Genomic DNA, 22,209 nt, shown 5'->3' with positions numbered 1-22,209 from the left:
GTTCAAGTATGAGATTAAAGAATATCAAATTTAAAAAGCCATAATGTAGTTTGCAATGAATCTTTAGATCACATTTACGATACTAAGTATAAAGTTCAACAGAATAAATCTTAGGAGTCTTGGCTGAAACAGCTTTGCTTAAAAAACCTTTAAATTCACCTTACACATTATTTCTACTAATTTTAGACAAGCCCAACTAAAATCATCAACTCCTCGAATCCGTAAATCCACACCTAGCATATGATAATACGGATTCATCTTATACCGAATCGTTTGCCCTGAGCATTTTACCTGTTATGAAGTATGACACTTGTCTGTTAATCTCTTCAGAGTCGGCATCAGTGGTGCTCAAGATGGCAATCACACCACCCGGGGGGTCATCCTCACTCACTGTCCCTTTGTAAATCTCGGCTGTGAATCTGGGCGGGCTATCATTGACATCGGTGACGGTGACATCCACAACGGCGGTGGAAGACAGCTGCACCTTTTCACCATGATCCGACGCAACCACTTTAATCTGGTAACTGGCTCTCTCTTCGTGGTCAAGCTCCTTGAGAGTTGTAATCCAGCCTGTTTCCATGTTGATGGCAAAAGAGTCGATGACATCTGCATCTTGGGATTGATCTAGACTGTACATGACTTGGCCGTTGGCTCCTGAGTCGAGGTCAGATGCTCTGATCTGGATGACCCTACTTCCCGCTGGCAGGTTTTCAACAATGAATGCCTCATACGGGTTAGACTCCAAAACGGGGCTGTTATCATTAGCATCCTTCACCTGGATACTGACATCTATAGAAGCCACCACCTCATAGTCATCAAGAGTGCATCTGGCCAGGACAGAAAACTGATACCATTTAGTGGTCTCATGGTCAAGACTCTTCTCCAGTTTCAGCCTCCCACTCTGCCTGTCAATCACAAAGAATTCATCTCTATTACTCTCTGGAGTACTGCCTTTGACAAGGGTGTAAAGAACCGTCCCGCTATGATCTACCCGGATGAGGTCAATTTCTGTCCCAATGGGCATGTCTTCTGAGATGGCATAGGTATAAAAGGGCTCTGAGAACCTAGGAAGCTGCACTTCCGGTGGAAGTATTTTAATATAGACAGGAACAACAGATTCCTTGGGCGGAGACCCGCTATCCACGGCTCTCACGAAGAAAGTGAAGAACTCATTCTCTAAGCCTATTAAACTTTCCTTTGTAGTAATTAGGCCGGTCAGTTTGTTGATTTCCAAGTTCTCCTTGACACTTTCAGAATCCGCCTCAATGGCGTAGGTGACGTCAGCATTCGATCCCTCATCGGCGTCACTTGCGAAGACCTTGACGACCGACGTCCCTTTGGCAGCGCTGGACCCAATATTCACCTCGTACTTGGTTGAGCGAAACTGTGGTGCGTTGTCATTGTCGTCTGTGAGGATGACATTGATGGTGCAGAAGGCAACTTTCCCCCCAGCATCCTTAGCCATCAAACGGATTGAGATTACTTTTTCTGCCGGAGTCTCTCGATCAAGTTTCTCCAAAGTGAAAATCTGCCCTCTGTCATTCACATAAAACCGGTCTTTGGCAAAGTCATTTACAATATGGTAAGTTATGTGGCTGTAAATACCAGAGTCTCTGTCAGTGGCCTTCACTTGGACCACTAGGGTGTGCAAAGGTGCATTTTCGGCTAGCTCTACTTCATATTCATTCTGGTGAAAAACGGGACTGTGCAAATTCCCTCCCATCACAGTTACGTTAACCCGAGCTGAGCTTCGAAAAACCCCATCAGACACAGAGACGTTGAGGCTGTAGAAGGGCTTCAAGGTGTGGCGGCGGAGGTTTGACAGTGTGATAATTCCCGTTTCACTGTCAATGACAAAGCTTTTATGGTCATTGCCGGACAGAATGGAGTATTCTAACTTGTCTAGGTCTGAGCTATCTGCATCGCAGGCTTTTACACACATCACGAAATGTCCGTGGGCGGCGTGCTCACTGATTCTGGCTTCATAGACCTGTTGTTCAAACAGAGGTGGGTTATCATTGAGGTCGGTGACATCCACAGTGACAACCACATCACTGCTCAGGGGTGGCATTCCTCCATCAACAGCCCTTACAACAATCCTGTGCTGCTGGAGCTGTTCGTAATCCAAGGCTCTCACGAGTGAAATGAGCCCGGTGTTACTATCTATGTGAAAACGATCCTGGCTTTTGCTGTGATTTCCAATCAGCTGGTAGGAAATTCCTCTGTTTGGTTCCGAGTCAGAATCTGTGGCTCGAACTTGAAGGACAGGTGTTCCAATTACAGATGCTTCAGACAAGGTTGTGGAATAAGATTGTTGCACAAACACGGGAGGGTTATCATTGATATCCTCCACTATGATGTCAACAAACACTTCAGCGTGAGCGCCAGTCAGGGAGTCAGTTGCCCGTATGCTTAGCTTATAGGCTGGGTGGGACTCAAAATCCAGTGGTGCTATGACGTTTATCACCCCAGTGTTGAAGTTAATAGTAAACTGACTGAAAGGGTCTCCCTCTGTGATACTGTAGAACACTTTCAAACCTTCTGGGCTGTTGGCTTGGACGTGGACCACTGGGCTGTGCGTCTGGATGTTCTCTGGAATCTCTGCACTATAGAAAGCCTTTTCAAACACGGGCATGGCTTTGTTCATGACAGTAATGGGAACCAGAACTTCTGCAGAGAAAGCTGGGCTTCCTCCGTCCTTGGCGACCACTGTGACAAGGTATTCTTTATTTAAGGTGTCATGCTCAAACTGCTTCTTCAGAGAAATGTCACCAGAGGGTCCAATCTGGAAGTGGTCATGATGCTCCTTAAGGTAGTAGTGTATGTCACCATTTCTGCCACTGTCTCTGTCGATGGCAGTAACATGGCGAATGACGTGACCCACCTCAGCGTCCACCTTCACGACAGCGTAGTAGGGAAGGTTGACAAACACTGGAGCGTTATCATTCTGGTCTTCAATGGTGACTTTCACCACGACGTGGGCCACTGCCGATGGCTCACGTTCTTTAGTCACCTCTACCACCACGTCAAATGTCTCCCGCTGCTCACGATCAAACGGTATCCCAGTGGTGGACAACACTCCGGAAGTGTGGCTGATTTTAAATCTGCGGTCTGGGTTGAGAATACGGTAAAACAAAGGCTCATTGATTGGGTTCCCTATGGCAGTAATGACAGCTAACGTTTTGGCTTCTGTAGAGTTCTCCTTCACAGCTGCAGAGTAGGCATCCTGGGTAAATTTGAGTGGGCTCTCTCGGCTTTCCTTCACATTGATTTTCACGGAGGCCATGCTTGTGAACCTGCCGTCGGAGGCACGGACGGTCAGCTCATAGCGGCTTCGGAGCTGAGTTGTGTTTTGTATTGCTATGGTGCCAGTCTTGTAGTCCATTGAGAATTTCTCCCCAATGTTGCCGTCGGTGATGGAGTATATTAACTGGGAAAATGCCCTGGAGTCAGCATCTGTGGCATTCACTGTGATGATGTTTACCCCTTTGTATGTTGGCAACAGAAGAGATGCTTCGTACAGTGACTTAGAGAAAACAGGGGGACAGTCATTGATGTCAATCACATGCACAGTGACATTAGCTGCATACTCAGCAAACAGACGAGGAGTCCCCATGTCATGCACTTGGACGGTAAAGTGGAAAGCACGCGTTTCTTCATAGTCCAGACTCAGCACCGTACGGATAGCGCCGGTGGTGGGATCAATTGCAAAATAGTTGTGCACAGATGGCTCGACGATCTGATAGACGAGCAGAGCATTGGATTCCCTGTCGGCATCAGTCGCTCGAATCACCAGCGGAACATTCCTCTCTGTTAGCACCACGCTGTTGACGGAGGCTGACTCGCTGATGAATCCTGAGTATTCCTCCCGTGTAAAAACCGGCGGGTTGTCGTTCTCATCCTGTACATGCACTACCACTGTCGTGTTGGTGGACAAACCGGCCATGTTGGTGCCTTGTACTGTCAATGTGTAAATGGGTAGTGTTTCAAAATCCAAGGTTCTCTGAGTGATGATGCTTCCAGAATGTGGGTTAATATTAAATGCATCACCCGTGTTTCCATCTCTTATTTCATACATCACTGATGACTGACTCTGAGCAGAGACCATGCCAACAAAACTCCCAACCCTGATGGCTTCACTAATCTCCACAGAGTACTCTTTGGACGTAAACTTAGGAGAGGCATTGTCGGCCACAGTGACAGCGATATGCACAGAGGTCATTTCACTCAATGGTGGATCGCCTTTGTCTGTAGCTTTTACCACTAAATCATAGTCTACTTGGTGACTTCGGTCCAATTCTCTGGCAGTTTTTATAGAGCCCAAGATGGGGTCGATTGTAAAAGAATTTCCAACATTTCCTGGAAGGGCAAGAAAAATAAGAGAGAGAAAGAAACCTGTTAGAGCAAAGCCAAGGACAACAGAAACAGCAAAGAAACAGATATTTAAAACTTACATCCTGAATTTAAATAGAAACAAAGGGAATATCAACAACTGAATGAAATACTCAATTTATTTCATTTTTTTTTTTTTTTACCCATTTAAACCGTTCAGAATTTTGGCTGTCAAATATGAAAAGCAAGAAACAGAGAAAAATACTGCTTTGTGCCTAATGCCAAAATTCTCTCTCTACTCAACTGAAAAAAAAAAAAAAATGTGTTGTAGAAACACATGGCTCTCCTCTCAGAAAAGCAATTCAGTTAAGGATTTTCCAACCCAACCTTGAGAATCTGCTGGATTCGTCAATTTATCAGTACTTACTACTTATAAGGGAAATTCTTAATTCACTAAGAAATTTTACACTAGGCCTTCAGAGGGCTTTGTATTGTAAGAAGTCAGGGAACCGAGGAGCCATTTTCCGTAGCCCATCGCTCTTCGAGATTTCCACAATCTTCCCTTCTTAACCTTTCCCAAGTTGACTTATCTAGTCAGTGACTCTCAAGTATGAGGGATTTCGCTTCCAGGGAGACATCTGGCAGAGCTTGGCTGTCAGAACGTGGAGGGAGGAAGCACTGCTTCCATGTAGACACTAACAGCCAAGAGACAAAAACAGCTTACGTGGCACACAGGGAGCTGTTTGCTTCAAAACATCAACAGTGCTAACGGCAGCTAAGAAGCAAACCGCTAGGACAGATGGCTCCACTGGCATCTCCTCGGACCTTTCCAGGCTCTCCCACACAGATTTAGGATTCCCTCAACTCCTCAATACCCCACAGGGTTGCGAGTTTGTAAGAGACCAGTAGTTCTCTACATGTTCTGGACTGAGAGCAAGGACACCATGGGGGATCTCTGGGTTCTTACCCTCCATGGATCCTCGCCATCCCTTTTCTGTTTCACAAATAAGCATCCAGACATCGCTCCCAGAACTGAATCCATTCCTCCCAAATGAACACTTGATGCCCCAGCTAAGGTCACTTGCCACTGAACTTTTCTCACACTCCTCTTCCTGGGTTTCCCAGCAGCAAAAGTGTCATCTGTCAACCTGAGGATTCACAAGCCCCTCTTTCTCCCCATTAAGAGTAAGCACTTTCTCTACAGCATTCATTTCCTTCATTAAATACATTTTCCAAAAATCCATGACTTTTTTTTTTTTTTCCTGAGGCCAGACATAGTCTGGTTTTCATTAAGTTGGCCTGGCTCTGTGTCCAAGCCCCAAAGCAGTGCCTCGGTTTGAAACAGGGAGGAAAGCCTGGGCTTCTCCAGACCCTGAAGGTCTGGGCTGAACCTTGGCCCTGGCCTCTGCCAGGCTGCTCAGACGCTGATTTCCGGCCTGTCTGTATCTGGGAGTATCGGTGATTCTAGGTTGTCACTGTGTCTCAGGCAAATCTCAGAGATCCTTCTCTTCTCGCCTTCCACACCTGCCTGGCCGGATAGGCGCCACCTGCTCACCTTTCTGGCAAGTGACTATCTCCTGCAATCCCCCACTCCCAGCTTTCTTACACCTGTTTTGGAAAGCAGCCCATTTGGCAACATTCATACCCATTCGTCCACACGTGTTTGTCTTATTTTCACAGTGAAATCTTATTTGCTAGGAAAAGTTCATACATCCTAGGCTTTAAATGAAGAAATGAATCAACATGTTTAGCGTTGCAAGACAATGATAAGATGCACTACAGAGTTCTCAGCCCCTGGTCAGATTGACATCCTCTCTGCTCTTCTCTCATGCCAGGGACACCATACCCCCCCATGTTCCCTCCTAACGCTGCCTTCCCTGGCTATTCTCAGAATCTCTCCAGCCATGCATTTACTCTTTCATTCTTTATTATCTGCATGTCCTGGCTGGAGACCCACCCTTAATTCCCTACCCAGTGTGACTACTTTATTTTTTATAATACTTTTTCTCTGTAATGGTCTCTTTCCTCCTATTTATTTTTGGTTTCTCTCTTGTTTTTGTATAGCTCAGGCTCATCAAGAAAACACTATGTATCTCAGACTGGCCTCCTACTCATAATCCTCCTGCCTCCGCCTCCCAGGGGCCGTGCTTAAAGGCATGCACCACCACAGCCAGCTCCTGAATCCTCTATATAGTATGTAGAACATTCTTACTATTTATCCACTATATTAAGCTCAAAAATATCATCATCTGGGGTATCCTAGCAGTGAATTAACAGGACCCCGAGCCCGTTGCTGACATAAAAATGGCACAACCAGAGACCAGTTACTGGGTTGGTATTTGGATCTCACACAGGTATATATCAGGCATAAAGCTTCAGATGTACAAAAGGCAGTGCAGGCTGCCGACTGCTGGAAGTGAGCTTCTGGTAACAGGTGCATTTTTCCAAGCCCTGAAATAACAGGTTTGCTCCCTGTGAATGGAAATAAGGTAGTGGGCGAACTTTGTACCAGGGTGGGGTTGACACATTTATGCTTGCTGAAACGGTATAACTTTAAATCATTATCTGCATTTCAATGGGGAAATTATCTAGACCAACAAGTCAATGTTGTCCTTAAGCCATGACTATTTACTATACAGCACAAAAGAGATACAAGTAGGGGAAACTCATCTCTTCCTAGGCTTGACATACTGCCTATAGTAAGGACTTGCTGACAGTATAGAAACCTCTCTTAAGTTTCAATGGCAATTATACCGTAAGCCTGAGGAACAAACCCAATTTTAATCAATAGATTCACCGAGTGTTATATATCTCCAGGGCTGTCAACAGTAGACAAGTAATGCTCTAATCTACTTCTCAGACAAGCCAACACCATCCAGAGTACGGCACTTAGGTGTCTCTGGTGTGTAATTCAGTTACGACAGGAAATACCTTTTCATTAAATTACTTTCTCTGAAGACTTCAAATCAGACTAAACCTATTGCTCAATAAATTTCTCCTAATTAAACAATGCAGTATTTCAGGTAAAATTAATAACCAGTCTCTTGAACTTTATTAAATGCAATCAGATACAAGTTAGAAACAGCTAATTATAAATAAATGTTAGATGAAGGGCAGTATGAACACTTTATGGTTCACTGTGTTCTGCTGGGTATTTGTGTACACACACACACACACACGAACATTTTACAGTTTACTGTATTCTAATGGGTGTATGTATACATAAACACACACACACAAATAAACATCTTATAGTTCACTGTATTTCAATGGGTATATGTACACACACACACACACACACACACACTTCTGCACTCTCACAGTAGTGGCTTCCCATACATTATGAGAGCTGTGTCTTAGAGCCTTATTTCACATGGGAACAGTCCATTGGTGCCTACTCTACTCTTTGGGGAGAGCCAGAGTTCCATTCTCAGAATACCAAATTACTAATCCCATCAGTCATTACAAACACTCAAAGAATGCACATGCCTTCACTCAGACACCAACAATCATATTTTAACCACCCAGTTGTTGAAAATTATGTGAAAGCTAACGGAAAGTCAAACATTTTCGCCTACATAAACCCAGTCAGTTTGTCTATGACAAAGTGTCTTCATTGAAATGCTCGGGCATGCACGAATGGAATGCACTGTTTTTCTAACTGCTGAATTTCTCAAGCAATGGAAAAAATGTTTATCTCTATCCAAGGCACTAACCCTACAACAGTGCATTTTAACACTCTAATCACAGATGGTATATAAAATCTTACTTGTAAATAATAAAGTCAACCTGGTTCTTTTAAGGGAAACAAATGAATTTTCCAACACGTAAAGAAATAAGAAGTTTAATCAGCACAGAAAGCAAACCGGCAAGTATTTTTGTCAAAATTGCTCCCTGTATACTCAGATTTAGAGTCTGAGATCTATAACCTGCAATCTACGCATGCAATGCCTAGGGGAGACCACATAGAAGTAAGCAGAGCTCAGTGCTTAAAGAACAAAGTACATTAGAATACTCTGGAACCATTTTACAAAATGAAGCATGAAACTGGCTCTATTTCTTCTACTAACAATGACCGTGAGGACGGTGGGAAACTGAACTGCCTTCCCAGACTCAACACTTTAAGGTATTTAGCAGGGTCAGGAAAGGCCCAGTGCAGAGGACTTCCTAACTGTGTGAGCATGTGCTCCACAGGAGAACTATTTTCAACTCATTCACAGGAGGCCAGGGGAAGCCCTACTTCCTGAACACAGCATGGAGACATCATGCATAGCACTGCACGTGAACGGAGCTGCCCTAGTCTATGGGAGAGTGAGCAGAGAAAGAACAAAACCTGTCATGTTACTGTGATGGCTCTGGTGATCAACTGTGGGACTTTTTCCTGATTCTATTCTGGAACTCTTTACCCCAGGGTCCGTTTACCTTCCTGTCTTGGGCTACCTCTGTGCTGCCTCTAGCCAATGTAGCAGGCCCCTTCCCAGAAGCAACCACTCTGTGGCCTGTCTCAACAGCTGGATTCTATGCATGATACTCTACTGTGAAAGATTCATAGCATGGAATGTGGGGCTAGCTTGCAAGGCACAGGAAGCAGGGTATCCCTTTTGCTCTGAGAATTGACCCAACACTGGGAGATAACACACACTCCTGGCATTTCTTACTCTGAGCCAGAGAAAATACTCTCATTAAAATGTTGAATTACTGTGTCAGAATTTTCCTAACTAGTTTAAGAACCTAAAATGACTCCAAAAAAATGCCGAATTAAAAAATTAAAGTTCCCCTACCCCATAGGATTTATCAGTCTTAATTTATGTTAATACTGGTAATCCTCAGAATACTTGACACTCAAGCTTATTAGGATTTATCTTTCCTCCTTGGCAGGGTTTTCCCTACACCTCCCCACAATCCCTTTTGCCTTATACATTAAACAGTAGTTAAAAAAGATTTAATCCATTTTTGCAGTGGTATGTGGAAATGTGCTTTAACACCCAGCAGTAATTTTAGAAAATGCAAGATACACTTTTCAAACACAAACACAAGACTCCATTGCCTCAGAACTACCTGACTCAATCGAGTAGAGCACTTCAGCATTTCTCCCTTTGTCTTTGTCCAGAGCTGTAACCTGTAGCACAACGGAGCCCACAGCTGCCGATTCATACACCCGCCCTTCATAGGACGAACTGGTGAACCACGGAGCGTGGTCATTCATGTCACTGACATTGACAATGACCCTGGCAAAGTTGCGTTTCACGGGGACATCCTGATCCCGGACCTGGGGGGAAAAAAACATGTTGTTTACTCTAACTGAGGTTCTTCTTTCTTTTGGATTTAAAAAACAAAACAAAAAAACCAATAATTAATACATACATACATACATACATACATACATACATACAAACAAACATACAATCACTATCGCTTGCCATCACAGGAAACCTGTCAGTCAAGAGGAGAGATGTCAGGGTAAATGGTGCTGTCCGTACCATGACCGTGAGAATGTGCTGGTGAATGGCTTCGTGGTCAAGCTTTTCAGAAGTATAAAGAGCTCCTGTCGCAGGATCAAGGCGGAATTTCTTGAGACTCGCTGGATCTATGCTGCTCTGCAGAGTGTAAATCAATTTGTTTTTCTCATCCCTGTCTACTGCACTGATTTGCAGAATCTCTGTTTCTGGCTCTGTGTCTTCAGGGACAGCCACTTCATATTTCGATGTGGAGAACTGGGGGCGGTGGTCATTGGTGTCTAGTACTTTGATGAGTACCTGGAACGAGTGATGAAGTCTCTCACATAAAGACACATTCATAATCATGCTTTAATGCTTAAATAAAAATACATACGTATTGAAAAAAAAAAGGCTATTGAGTCAAACCAAATAGGAACATGAGAAATAAAAGCGACCAAAATCTAGAATCAAAGAGACTGTCTACGGCTTATCTTTGGTATACTATTTAATACTTAGTAATAACTGTGGAGATAGAATTCTGATTGCAGCTGAACATTGTTTGTGAAATACAGGCTAATTTCTTATAAGTCTACATGAGACCTTTGGGGATGACTCATGGAAAGGTATTGGAGTTTACTCTGCTGGGATTACAGTGTATCTATCTCCTACACTAGATTCATACCAGTGAGAGGGCTGGTAACACTATTTAAATTTCTCAGTCTAATCTCTGAGACTCTAAGTTCCTCATAAGGTTTTTAATACAAAGGAACAACTAGAAATGGCTGAAGATGCAATTCAGCGATTGGGTACCTTCTAGCATGCGTGAGCCAGGGGTTAGAAACCCCACGGCTGCTAAGGTCAGGACGTGTGGTTGCAAGTTATATTTCTGTGACTTCAAACCCTATATAAGTAGTGAAGGTTTCTTTCCTAACAGTAATTAAGAAGGTTGAAAAGAAAAACTCCTGTAAATATGGCGACACATAATGACAGCTTTAGAGTAAAAAGACTGATGTCAAAAATTTTGTCATAATTGGAAACAAAATGTATTTACCTTGAGAGATGATTAACTTTTGGAATGAAGTAGCATAGATGAATAAGGCACAGTGAAAATCAGCACCAGTCATAAAGTATGGTTTACAGTTTATAAACAAGAAAGCTGAGTTCCACTGGCTTCTACAGAACACAGGGATTTGTTAATTTAAGAGAAACAAGGAGGCCAAAGTTTTAGCAATGCCAGGTAACTACAGACCTCACCAGTCCACCCACAGGAAGACAGAATTTTCATGAGAATGTTCCAGTGCCCCCGAGGAACACCACAGCATCAAAAGGATGCATTTCCACACTCATTCTATGTGAATACTAAATTCGCTCACCAACCCCCCTCCAACACACACACAAAGATTGTATGTGAACGGTATGTTTTTATTTGTAACCTTCAATGACTCACATTTTAAGATTAAAGAGGACCCAGGAGGCACAGCTATCAAAGGAAGTTCTTTTATAAATCCAATCATGGTCTGCTTACAAATTTAAAACTTAAGTTGACCATGGTTCGGGAACTAGGCAGGAGTTTGATGCTGCTCCAGCTGGTTCAGTTAACCATTACTAAACAGAGTCTGAAAAGAACTAGTAACCCATTTTGACAAGGCAATTCGTGAGACGCAGGCCCACTGAGCACTGGCTCAGCTCTCTCCCACAAGGTCTGAGGGTGAAAGTACGTGTCTAATAGTAACCATCCTCGCTACGCTTTCAACCTCCCTCAGCAATATCCTATTTCTACAGAGCCAAAACCTGCTGGCATATCATAAGATGAGCCCTTTTAAAGTCCAGAGGCTGGCTGGGACCTTCCAAAACAAGGAGTTCTGGGGAGAGGATAGTGAGCCAGGAAGGTCAAAGTTGAGGATGCAGACCTATCTTTTACACACTGGAAAGGCTTGGACCTGAAAGAACAAAGGATCAGGATGAAGGTAGAATCGAATACATGCAGCCTCAAGTCCTGAGCTAAGGATGGAGAATTAGCTATCCTGTCCACGTCACCAGAGAAAACACATTCCACCACCTCGTCTCAGTTAAGTGGGCCATTTTTTTTTTTTTAAGCAGGTAGGGATTCAGGGACCACAGACAGGGAAATAAGTGCAGTTGCACAGGTGTGTGGGGTCAGGAGCCTGTATGAGATCTGTGTCCTGTGTAAGCATGTCCTAGGGACAGGCAGTGCAGCATGAAGAACAAGCCCTCTGGGCCATCCTTCTTGACCCTTCTAAGAACCGGGCAGACGGCTATGGGAAGTTGGCTAGCAGTACCCTCACTTTCCTGAGGTGGCAATGGAAGCAGAGAGAACCTGATCTTTGTCCCTGCACAGGAGGAAGGGGTGAAGACAAGCCTCAAACCAGACTGCCTGCTCAGAAAGTAATGATCACAGAAGGATAAAGCTGTGTGCTCTGAACAGTGGCATCCACCATGCCTCCTTCCTGTTCTCCTGGGTCTGACAGGAACTATCACCCGAACCCTCTTACACCCAGACCTGTGCTACAGACCTGACAGCCCAGAGCTGCTCTGTGAGTTCTTGATTTTCACCAACACGCCTGCATCTGCTCAGTGCTCCAGACCTTATCAGCCCAGGTCAGGTCTCTTCACAGGATACGCCCCACTCCATTCCAGATCTCTAGCTCCCTGTGCGCTGTCCCAGACAGAAACCTAAACCTAATTACTGCCTGTTCCCTTTGTCCCCACCACCCCAGGTCAGCCTGGGCTCTGTCACAGTTCTCTTATATTCTCACAACCTCTCCATGCCAGCTCTCGATCCCTCGGGATGCTGTCAGGACTCTCTGAACGTGCTTCAGAGTAAGTTACAGGACTATAAACACTGCTCTGGAATTTAAAAGAAAGGGAGACTAATTAATCTCCTGTGTTTCAGAGGAATTTTAGTAACGTATATCAAAATTTCATACTGGGTGCCCAAACATGCTAAATAAAAGTGCGGTTTGGGGGGAAAAAGAAGGGGTACATTACTAATTATTGCTATTACCTCATTATCCTAATGAGGTAATGTCACCATGTGGAGACATGGTTGTGGTAATGAGGAAGGCTGTGGCTTCACGCTCTCCCAAACTCCTCTGACTGGATTCCCAGTCAGTCATGTAAGGTAGACTGTACACAGGGACAGTGTCAATCTCTTGAAGAATAACTATTAAGGATTACTATAATTTTTGATGTTTTAATTCTCACTTTCATTCTCTATAGTTTAACATCAGGGGCTTAATTTCAAAAAAGAGAAAATCCATTTCTACTGCTTACCACTTCAACAAGAAGAGCAATGGCCAAAACAGAAACAACAAAACGGCACAGCATCCTTTGCACAGCAACTCAAAACTACCCCAAAGCACACGCCACAGCAGGCAAAACCAATCTTACATACATGCAAAGAAGAAAGGAGTAAGACATTTTTACAGCTACCCTTAAGTTACCTAGTCACTTACTAATTGAATGTACATCCCAGACTGTAATTTTTAAACATTAATGTAGCTAGCTGTCAGGAGACGACCTGTTTCATTTAAGATTTCAGAAAGCATAATCTAAAGATGGAAAACTAGCTTTCAGGAGCATCTCAGGCTCTAAGCTTGTGTGTTCTTAGGGATATTTAAGTGACACAGAAGCCTTTAGTATCTGTCATCCTCATCTCAGGACCAAGAGAACAGGACTTGGACCTGCTACCACTTATTGCTTCCAAGGAAACATGTGATGTAATACAATTGTTCAACAAGTAATACAGTGAATGAGTGAATGAATGAATGAATGAATGAATGAAGGCCTCCTCCTATTACTAGTCACCCAGGAACATCACTCTGGATAGCCAGTACTAAGAATCAAAGAGAGTTCATTTGAAACAGAGAATTCCATTAACTTACGGGGTTTTAACCTTTAAGTTTGAAAACCAGAAACTTAGCCAGCTATTGATTCTCAGATAGCAAGAAATAAACATATACAGGGAATTATTGCTGCAGCTCCCGTGAGCCTAGGTTTAGACAATAAAATAGGAGGGGGAAAGAAGGGAACACCAGGGAACCTGCCAGCAATTTAGAGCTTCAAGAAAATGATGTATACAATGCATCCCACGATAAAGCTCTATCCAGACAGCTTCAACACTGGCGCTCCCTTACCTGGGTGAGGATCGTGGTGGTCCCGTCTGTGGCCTCCACTGTGAGATTATAGTTGGATTTCTGTTCTGCGTCAAGGGGCTTGGCAATAATGATGGTTCCGGTGCCTTTGTCCACATCAAAGTGGCTGTCGTAGTTGCCGCCTAGTTGAAACGAGGACAGACAGAAGAGTTAGAGCAAATCACACAATAAAGATCTACCATGTAGTTTATGGCTTTCTGACACTTAATAGCTGGGAAAACAGACTTTTAATCCAAGGATCTGTGATTTCAAAATGCAGGGAGAGGAGGAACGGCCAGCTCTTTGAATATAGTACACTAGGAATGACTATTAAAAATGCATGCTAATTCTGAAAGGAACACTCTTAATTAACTTAAATCAGACCTACTACCAACTCCTTAAAACTACTTTCAGAAGCAAGAACCTGCCCCACTAATACTATCCCAATATATCCCTAATTATATTCTAAACCAAACTCTCTTCAAACCCACAGAAGTTGAGACATGTGATGAAAAGAAGTGGAATGAAGATAAGGCTTAATGTCACACTGAAATCCTATGGCTAAATCAAAACCAAAATACACACACATCACCATCATCATCACCATCATCATCACCATCATCATCACCATCATCATCACCATCACCATCAGCAACCAACCAACCAATCAATCAAACTAGAAACTACTGATGCAGGGACAAGTTTAAAAAAAAAAAAAATGTTTGTGACTGGGATGGTATCCATGCATTCACTATGAAAAGAACCATGGTGTGGGGGGGGGGGGAAGTCTCTGGAAACAAACTCCATGCTTTGATTTCCGATCTCATAATCACGTGGCAAATTCTGCGATCTCAGCAGATACCTTCTGCTGTGCAGTTCAGGTCACAAGTCATCTGAAAGACGTAAAATGCTTCTCTAGCGAGCTCGTCTCCTGGCACAGCCAAAGGAAGCAAGCAAGCGTGGAAAGCAAGCACAGAAGAACAACAGTCAATCAAACCAGTTCCCAAGGGTAAAGGAGGAAACAAAGTCTGATACGGACAACAGAAGATGGTTAATCTGGAAATGTGAGAGAAGAGAAGGAAAGCATCATGGTTACGGTTAGCTGTGGCACTGGTGGTCTCCCCTTCAAGGACAACAGTAATGGCGGCTTCAGGGATAACCATTTCACATACTGGTTAGGCAACATGGCTTAAGAGGCAGAAGGAAGTGGCTAAGTTCTAACTGGAGATGGTGGTTGCAAAGATACTTTTGATTCATTAAGTATTCCTTGTGATTAAAATGTTGTAGGGGGGGAAAAAAATCTAAGACTAGTCTCTACAGCCCCTGCTTATGATCCCAGCTACTCGGAAGGCTGAGGCAGAAGTGTTGGCAAGTTTGAAGCCATCCTGAGCAACTTAATAAAATTCTGCCTCAAGATTAAAAACTAAAAACAAGGCCAAGTGTGTGGGGCAGCAGCAGAGAGCTTGCTTGTCCAAGAGTGGGTAAAGGAGGTGCAGGGGGCTGTGTGAGCTTTGGGGTTGTACTATAGTCTTTCAAAGAGTAAACTGAGGAAGTGTGTGCTCATTAAATAACAAAAATGCTGACTTAAGCACATATATTTTAGAGGAGGGTGAAGCTTTCTGAAAAATGAGGTAAATAACACTAACAAGCTATAGTCGACAGTATATTTCATATAATCACAAATAAAAGCTTGTGTGTGTGTGTGTGTGTGTGTGTGTGTGTGAGAGAGAGAGAGAGAGAGAGAGAGAGAGAGAGAGGAGAGAAGAGAAAAAGTGGTCCAAAACATGTAAGTTCCTAAAACTACCTATGCATATCCAAACAAGAATTTTGTATAAGTGTTAACTGACTTGATGGCTATTTTATGTTTATTCTTTTAAAACTTTTACATGGATGTTTTCCCATTGTGTGTTAATCAGCATTCATCCATCCCACAAGCATGCAGTGACCATAGAGGCCAGAAGGGGGCATCAGATTCCCTGGAACTGGTGTTACAGATTGTAAGCTGTCATGTGGGTTCTGAAATCCAAGCTGGGTCCTCTGGAAGAGTCACCCGGCTCTCCTCTGCTGAGGCTCTCCTCTGCTAAACCGTTACCCTTTCTCTACACCCAGGAGTACTTATTTTAATATATGTTGTGAAATCTTTTGCTGATGTCAAGCCATTGCAGTCTAAGGAAATTCTCTGACTACAAGTCTTTCCCCAAATTCACATTCTAACATGTGAATGAAAATGAGAAAACCACATCAAATTGCCAGTGTAACCCACACAAGGATGACAAGAGCTACGAGGACCACGTACCGATGATGTCAAACCACAGAGGCATGGCAGGAGGCTCAACTGAGATCACGCCGATCATGTGAGCCACAGGATCACTTTCCATCACGGTGAATGAGAAAACTGATTCTTCAAAGGAGATCGGCTCCAAGGACGGTTTGGGTTTGGAGATCCACTCAATATGGAGTCTGGTGGTGGAAGACTTCTGGGGGCGCCCGTTGTCAATCGCCTTAATCTATAAGACATGAACAGAGACAAAAACAGCAAATCACATGTTACATCCGCTAACAGAAGCCAAGACAGAGCACTACTTGATCACCTGCTGAGAAAGAGTCAGATACTCCAAACTTGTATCTGAATGCAGTGTATGCTTACTGCTGGCTGACAAGGGGTCTCATGGCCATACTTGTTTAAACCCGAGCTTCTCAAAGGTCCAGCCTTGTCTGTCAGGGTACAACACTGAGGCCACTTTCTCAACAGAGAAGAGAAGAATTTCATGAGGAAGTTTGCAGAGAGGCAAGAGAGGCATCTGACTCACAGAAAGAATGTCGTATTCTCCGGCCGCAGAGGACTTTTTGGATGAGACCACTCCCGTTTTCGGTTCGATGGAGAACCTGCCGTGCTCGTTCCCTTCCTCGATGCTGTAGGAGAGCTCGGCGTTGGGCCCTTCGTCCTTATCTGCGGCTATGACTCGGTACAGAGGCTCCCGTTTGGCGCTCCGGTCTCCGTCCACTTTTTCTCGTTCTGGGAGCCTGATTTTGTAAAACTTCTGAAGGAACTGAGGCCTGTTGTCGTTCTCATCGAGGATTTTCACAATGACTCTGGCAATGGTGGATCTGGGGGGAACCCCGTTGTCTGTCACGGTGACCTGGGTTGTAAAGGAGATACCAGCATGTTAAGAGTATCCCAAACTGAGTGCTTTTAGATTAATAAAAGAGATGTTAAATATTTTTTTAAGTCCTCTTAAAAAATTCCCTTTGAGCATTCAAACACAAAGTCTCTGCATACCACACTAAAAGACTGCCATTTTTAGTTTTTTCCCCATGAAGTATGTATGTTACAGTGTTATTTAAAGCATATCCTACTTAATTAAGCTGGCTGTATCACATAAGGTTTTCAGAAAAAAAAAAAAAAAGCAATGTAAAGTAACTTGCTTCTAGGTTATTCCTGTGCTCGGGTGTCTGATTCTATACTACTGGCTACGCCTGAGTCACTTCACCCTGGAAAGTTCACATTTGCATCAGTGAGTTGAAAAATAATGTCCCTCACCCTGCATGCTGTCAGTCAAGCTCCGCCTCCTTCTAAATGAACTGAAAATACTAAAAACATTAAGAGAATAAAATTTTTCATGAAAGTATGTTCTTTTGGAAACTTGGTAGTTGTAAATCCTAGTAATAAAACTGTGAATATATCATTAAGGGACTTGTCAGGAGGATTTAGAAAAACAACAGTTGCTTCTGTACACTGAAGTACAAGGTTTATCTCCCTAAGCTTTTCAGGATAGGACAAAATGATTGTTTTAGTCTTAGCTCCTCTGAACCCGTCCTGCCTGTCACGTGTCAGGTGACCTGTACAGGAGGAGAAAACTGGGAATGAAATGTAACCAAACACTGTGTACCCCAGTGTACCCCAGGTTTCATTAAGTTCAGTGTCAACAAAGAGCTTCTCCAGCACTTGAAGTAATATACTCCCCTCTCCAGGACAGTCAAACTGACACCAGCTGGTCTTCAAATACACACACACACACACACACACACACACACACACACACACAGACACACACTAGACACACATGGCACGTACAGAAATGCCTCCCGCACCCTTCCCGTCAATGCCTTAGCACTGTCTGCAAAGCCCTTATGTGCCTTACAGCTGCCTCCGCGTAGCTTCTGACACAACGCTCTACAACAAGGAGAGAACTTCTGTGAAACCGGAAGTTTCAACCAGAGAGAGAGGGGATGAACCCCAGATGAGTGTGTAGTCACCTGGGATTCTCGACACTTTCCCATGCCTTCTTCTTTCTCTGGCATCCATAGGATACCTTCCCTGGGTCAATATCTGTAGTAACTGAATGAAAATTCAAAGCCCTGCTCTATAATAAAGAAAATGAATTCAAGGGAGCCACATAATTTATAAATGAAAACTCGATTCCAGTCAGAACTACTATTAGAAAAACGCAGTGGCTTTGAAACCAACTGGCAACCCACGCGCGTGTGCATGTACATGCAAATGCAGGCTTAAAAAGAAATATTTTACTAATAACTTAGGATATTTTGACCAAAGATAAAATCAAATAGACAGCAGGAATAAGTTATCTTTTTAAAAGAAATTGCAAGTCATCATTTAGAATTTTCTCTACCAACCATACTGTTAAGAGTTTGAATGTGTCACAGTAGGCTCACAAATAACAAAATACCTGGCCCTGTGGCTCTGCTAGTGAACATTAGCACCCGATGAGAAATGTTCACAGAAACACGGGCTTGCTCTGCTGCACCCTGTCTCCAAAGGTGGCTGCCCCATTCATCTCCATGCTACATGCTACCTGTCTCCTTCAAACCACCCCCTCCGTTCTGCAAACTATTGGCTTCCAACCAAGTTAGTGCAGAAACATCTTAAATTAACCAAAATATTTTAGAAGTGGAAACGTTCAGCTTCCACCTCCTTTGACTTTTGATAGTTTTAGAAAACTTCTTTAGGTTACAAACAAATTCCAGGGCACCACTACATGACTACTGTAGATGATGTAAGTGTAAAACCACCTGGAAATAAACAACACACGGTTTAAACAGTTAGGCTCGACCTATAAATACATCTTTAAAGGCATAACTGGGAGAAGTCTACAGAAGGTACAAAGGAAAATATCGCTTCTGCAAATAACATTCAAATGACCTTGGTTACAAAAGTATTTGTAAATCTGTGTAAGGGGCGCATGTAATGAAGCACAAAATTCAGAAGGGTACTTAGGACTGAGTTCCTTTCCTCTGAGGATGGATTTGGGGGTGGGGGTGGGGGTGGATATTCATAATAAAACATTAGCAGCTATGAAGGGCAGACAGCAGGAGTGAGGGTCCTCTCAGGGTGTTTAGTTAGACATAAAGGAAGACTTACCTCTAGAATGTGCTCTTCCTGCTGTTCTCTGTCCAGCTTCCTCGACGTGGTTGTGATGAGACCTGGAAAAGGGTGAACATTTATCGATCCTAACAAAATGCCATCCATCACCATGTCTGATTAACTAATCACATGTGAAGCCCAGGTATGCTGTGCACTGCCTTGCTCTAATGGTTTTTGGGAACATCAGTCAAAGGACAGAACTATTATGGAAAGGGAAAAAACTTATATCTATTACATTTCCTGGTCATAAGACAGAATTTTAAAGGCAAAAGGAAGTTATCCAGAACTTAATCTTTACCTGTGTCTCTAATACCTGTTCCAGAAATAAGATAAATGGTGAATTAAGTTCTAGATCTACACTGAAAAGGAACCGTTAGAAACCTGTAACTTACTACCTTCCGGTCATCTATCTTCAAATGAAGAATTGTTATTAAAAAATAGAAGATTTCAGGTAATGTTGCCTCAACAACAGTCAGTTAATTCACAATAAGAGAATAAGAAAACGATGTCCATCCTGTGTTCCCCACTTCTTTGATTATATTATCAAACTAGAATAAACTATCAACCTCTCTCTAGAACCTTAATCTCAATGTCTCTTGAACCGTTAATACATGCCAAAAGCTAGAAGACTAACGTTGTTGACATGTATTTGGATGCTTCACTAAAGTGAGTTCCACTAACCACTAAAGCAGTGGTTCTCAGCCTTCCTAACGCCTGGCCTCTTTACCACAGTTCCTCATGCTGTGTTGACCCCTAATCATCAAAGTGTTTTTGTTGCTACTCTATAACTGTAATTTTGCTGCTGTTAACAATCATAATGTAAATTTCTGTTTTCTGATGGTCTTAAGAGACGGCTGTGAAAAGGTCACTGGACTCTCCAGAGGGGTCGCAACCCTCAGGTTGAGAAACATTGTACCAGATCATTCGATACAATTGGCATCAGCAACATAAGATGCACTGGAGTAGTGTAAGAACTAGCTAGACCTGATTCCAGGTGAAGTTCACTTAGCCAGATAGGTGCTGGGTCGATCCTTCTCCTTTTCAGCATTGCCAGGAAAATAGTTTAATAACTTAACAGTTACCTGGGGTTGCCTGAACAAGACGGGGCCAGGTGATGCTCCAGGATGAAACTCCTGGAGTCCAACCACTTACTTTGGAGCTACTGACTTAAGGCTTTCAGAGGAGGCAAGTGAGTTTTCTTAAAGAGTGTGAGCCTGTCTGAGTAGATGGATCTCTAGAGGTTGGTCCCACACACTAGAAGCCCACGGGCAGTATAAACTGGATGCCATAGGTCATTTTTTTTTTTTTTAAATGAGGATGTGAAATTGGAAGGGTGGAGGGGAGAGAGATGAGTACGATCAAAACATGTTGTAGAAAACTCTCAAAGAACTAATGAAAACTTGCTTTAAAAAGAGAAAACCGGCTTTCCTCATAATTGGTCTCCTCCCATACCCCTAACTACTTTCCCAGAAGCAGTTAAAGACTATTACAAAATGTTTCTCTAAATCTGTAAAGACCAGATGTATATGTTTATTAACTCAATGCCTCATGTTCTTAAATAACTGCACTACCTTCCAACTGTCCTTTCAACAAACGAGAAGACTATGTTACTGCTGACACTGGACTTTTTCCCAGACTATATCCACAGAAAATGGAGCTCAAGGAAGATGCTTCCAGTCTTGTAATGTCAGGATGTGACAGCACCGCCCAATAAGACACAGAGCTTCTCTTTCAATGGCACATACCTTTAAATCCTCTGTTTCTGGAAAAGTTCCTCAGTCATCCCCCCATCCCCCACTCCCAAACAACTATGGGTTTAAAGCGGTTGAAAAAGATTGGAAATCACTTCTATCTGTTCCACCTAACTGTCCGAGTGTTCTCATAACATAGTCACTGCCACTGGTAAGATGGCACGGAAAACAACTTGGCATGCTCACAAGAACTTCTGTCTGGAACGAAGACATTCACCAAGGGCACCCAGGAAATTTCCATGAACACTTCACCGACATCAAAGTGCTAACAAAGGATTTAACCGTCTGTATTACCAATTCAATTCAGAACCAAGTTACTTGGCCAGCTCCTGTTTCAGTTTAGAATTACTTGAACCACCTCCAGGCTTCCTGTTAACCCCCACCCCCAAACCCTCGCCCTCCCCCTGTCTCCCACCACAGTCACACAGGCAAACAGAGATTCCATTTAAATGCAATGAATTGCAAGGCCTACTTCAATGAACCCCCATCCTCTCTCACTTTAAACCAAGTCAACTGTTAAGTTCCCTAGGGCTAATGACCCAGTGAGGGCCACAGCATATGTGGGTCATGGCCCTCACCAACTGATGTCCACTCCTAAGCAGTAGACGACAACCTCAGAACAAGGTCCTGTAAGAAACTCCGCGTGATATATATATATATATATATATATATATATATTTGCAGACAACATATTTGCAATATATATATATATATATATATATATATATATATTTGCAGACAACATACATGATAATGCCAAGCTTTCCTGAGTCACAACACTCCCACCAGAAAGAATTCCATCCATGGCTTTCTCCAGGAAGCCTTCGCCATCACACACAATGCCTGTGAGTCTGACAGCACCATGTGAGGAGCACAGTAGTGTTTACTACAGAATTTTCATACAAAATGAACTCTAAAGAGAAAGTACAAGTCCTTAATGAAAGGAAACTAGGTGCTTCTCTAAGGTGTGCCCCACCTTTCCAGGGTACACTTTATGAAACGCAGAGAGGTCAACACCCTGGGGTACTAGCCCAACCTGCTGCATCCCCGGCCTGTGCACTGATTCTGTTTATATTTCATCATCATTCTGCTTGTTCCTCTCCTTCCTGCTGATCCCTGCCCAACCCCCTCCCCACTGGACAAACACCTGC

At 43.3% G+C, this 22,209-nt stretch overlaps 1 protein-coding gene across 3 annotated transcripts in view; it reads right to left on the bottom strand.

Moving 5' to 3' along the window:
• Fat1 (FAT atypical cadherin 1) overlaps positions 1-22,209 on the bottom strand; it is a 119,059-nt gene that overhangs the window by 25,515 nt on the left and 71,335 nt on the right. For all 3 annotated transcript variants that reach the window (XM_034519892.2, XM_076914060.1, XM_076914059.1), the window contains exons 4-10: positions 19,305-19,366; positions 16,735-17,064; positions 16,221-16,431; positions 13,928-14,067; positions 9,813-10,088; positions 9,391-9,601; positions 292-4,359 (exon numbers count right to left, since the gene is read on the bottom strand). In XM_034519892.2, coding sequence (XP_034375783.1) covers positions 292-4,359; positions 9,391-9,601; positions 9,813-10,088; positions 13,928-14,067; positions 16,221-16,431; positions 16,735-17,064; positions 19,305-19,366 — 5,298 coding nt within the window. The remainder of the gene's footprint in view (positions 1-291; positions 4,360-9,390; positions 9,602-9,812; positions 10,089-13,927; positions 14,068-16,220; positions 16,432-16,734; positions 17,065-19,304; positions 19,367-22,209) is intronic.

This window comes from Arvicanthis niloticus, chromosome 16 (genome assembly GCF_011762505.2).
Source record: "Arvicanthis niloticus isolate mArvNil1 chromosome 16, mArvNil1.pat.X, whole genome shotgun sequence".
Classification (NCBI taxonomy): domain Eukaryota; kingdom Metazoa; phylum Chordata; class Mammalia; order Rodentia; family Muridae; genus Arvicanthis; species Arvicanthis niloticus.
This window is presented reverse-complemented; position numbering and strand designations above follow the sequence as displayed.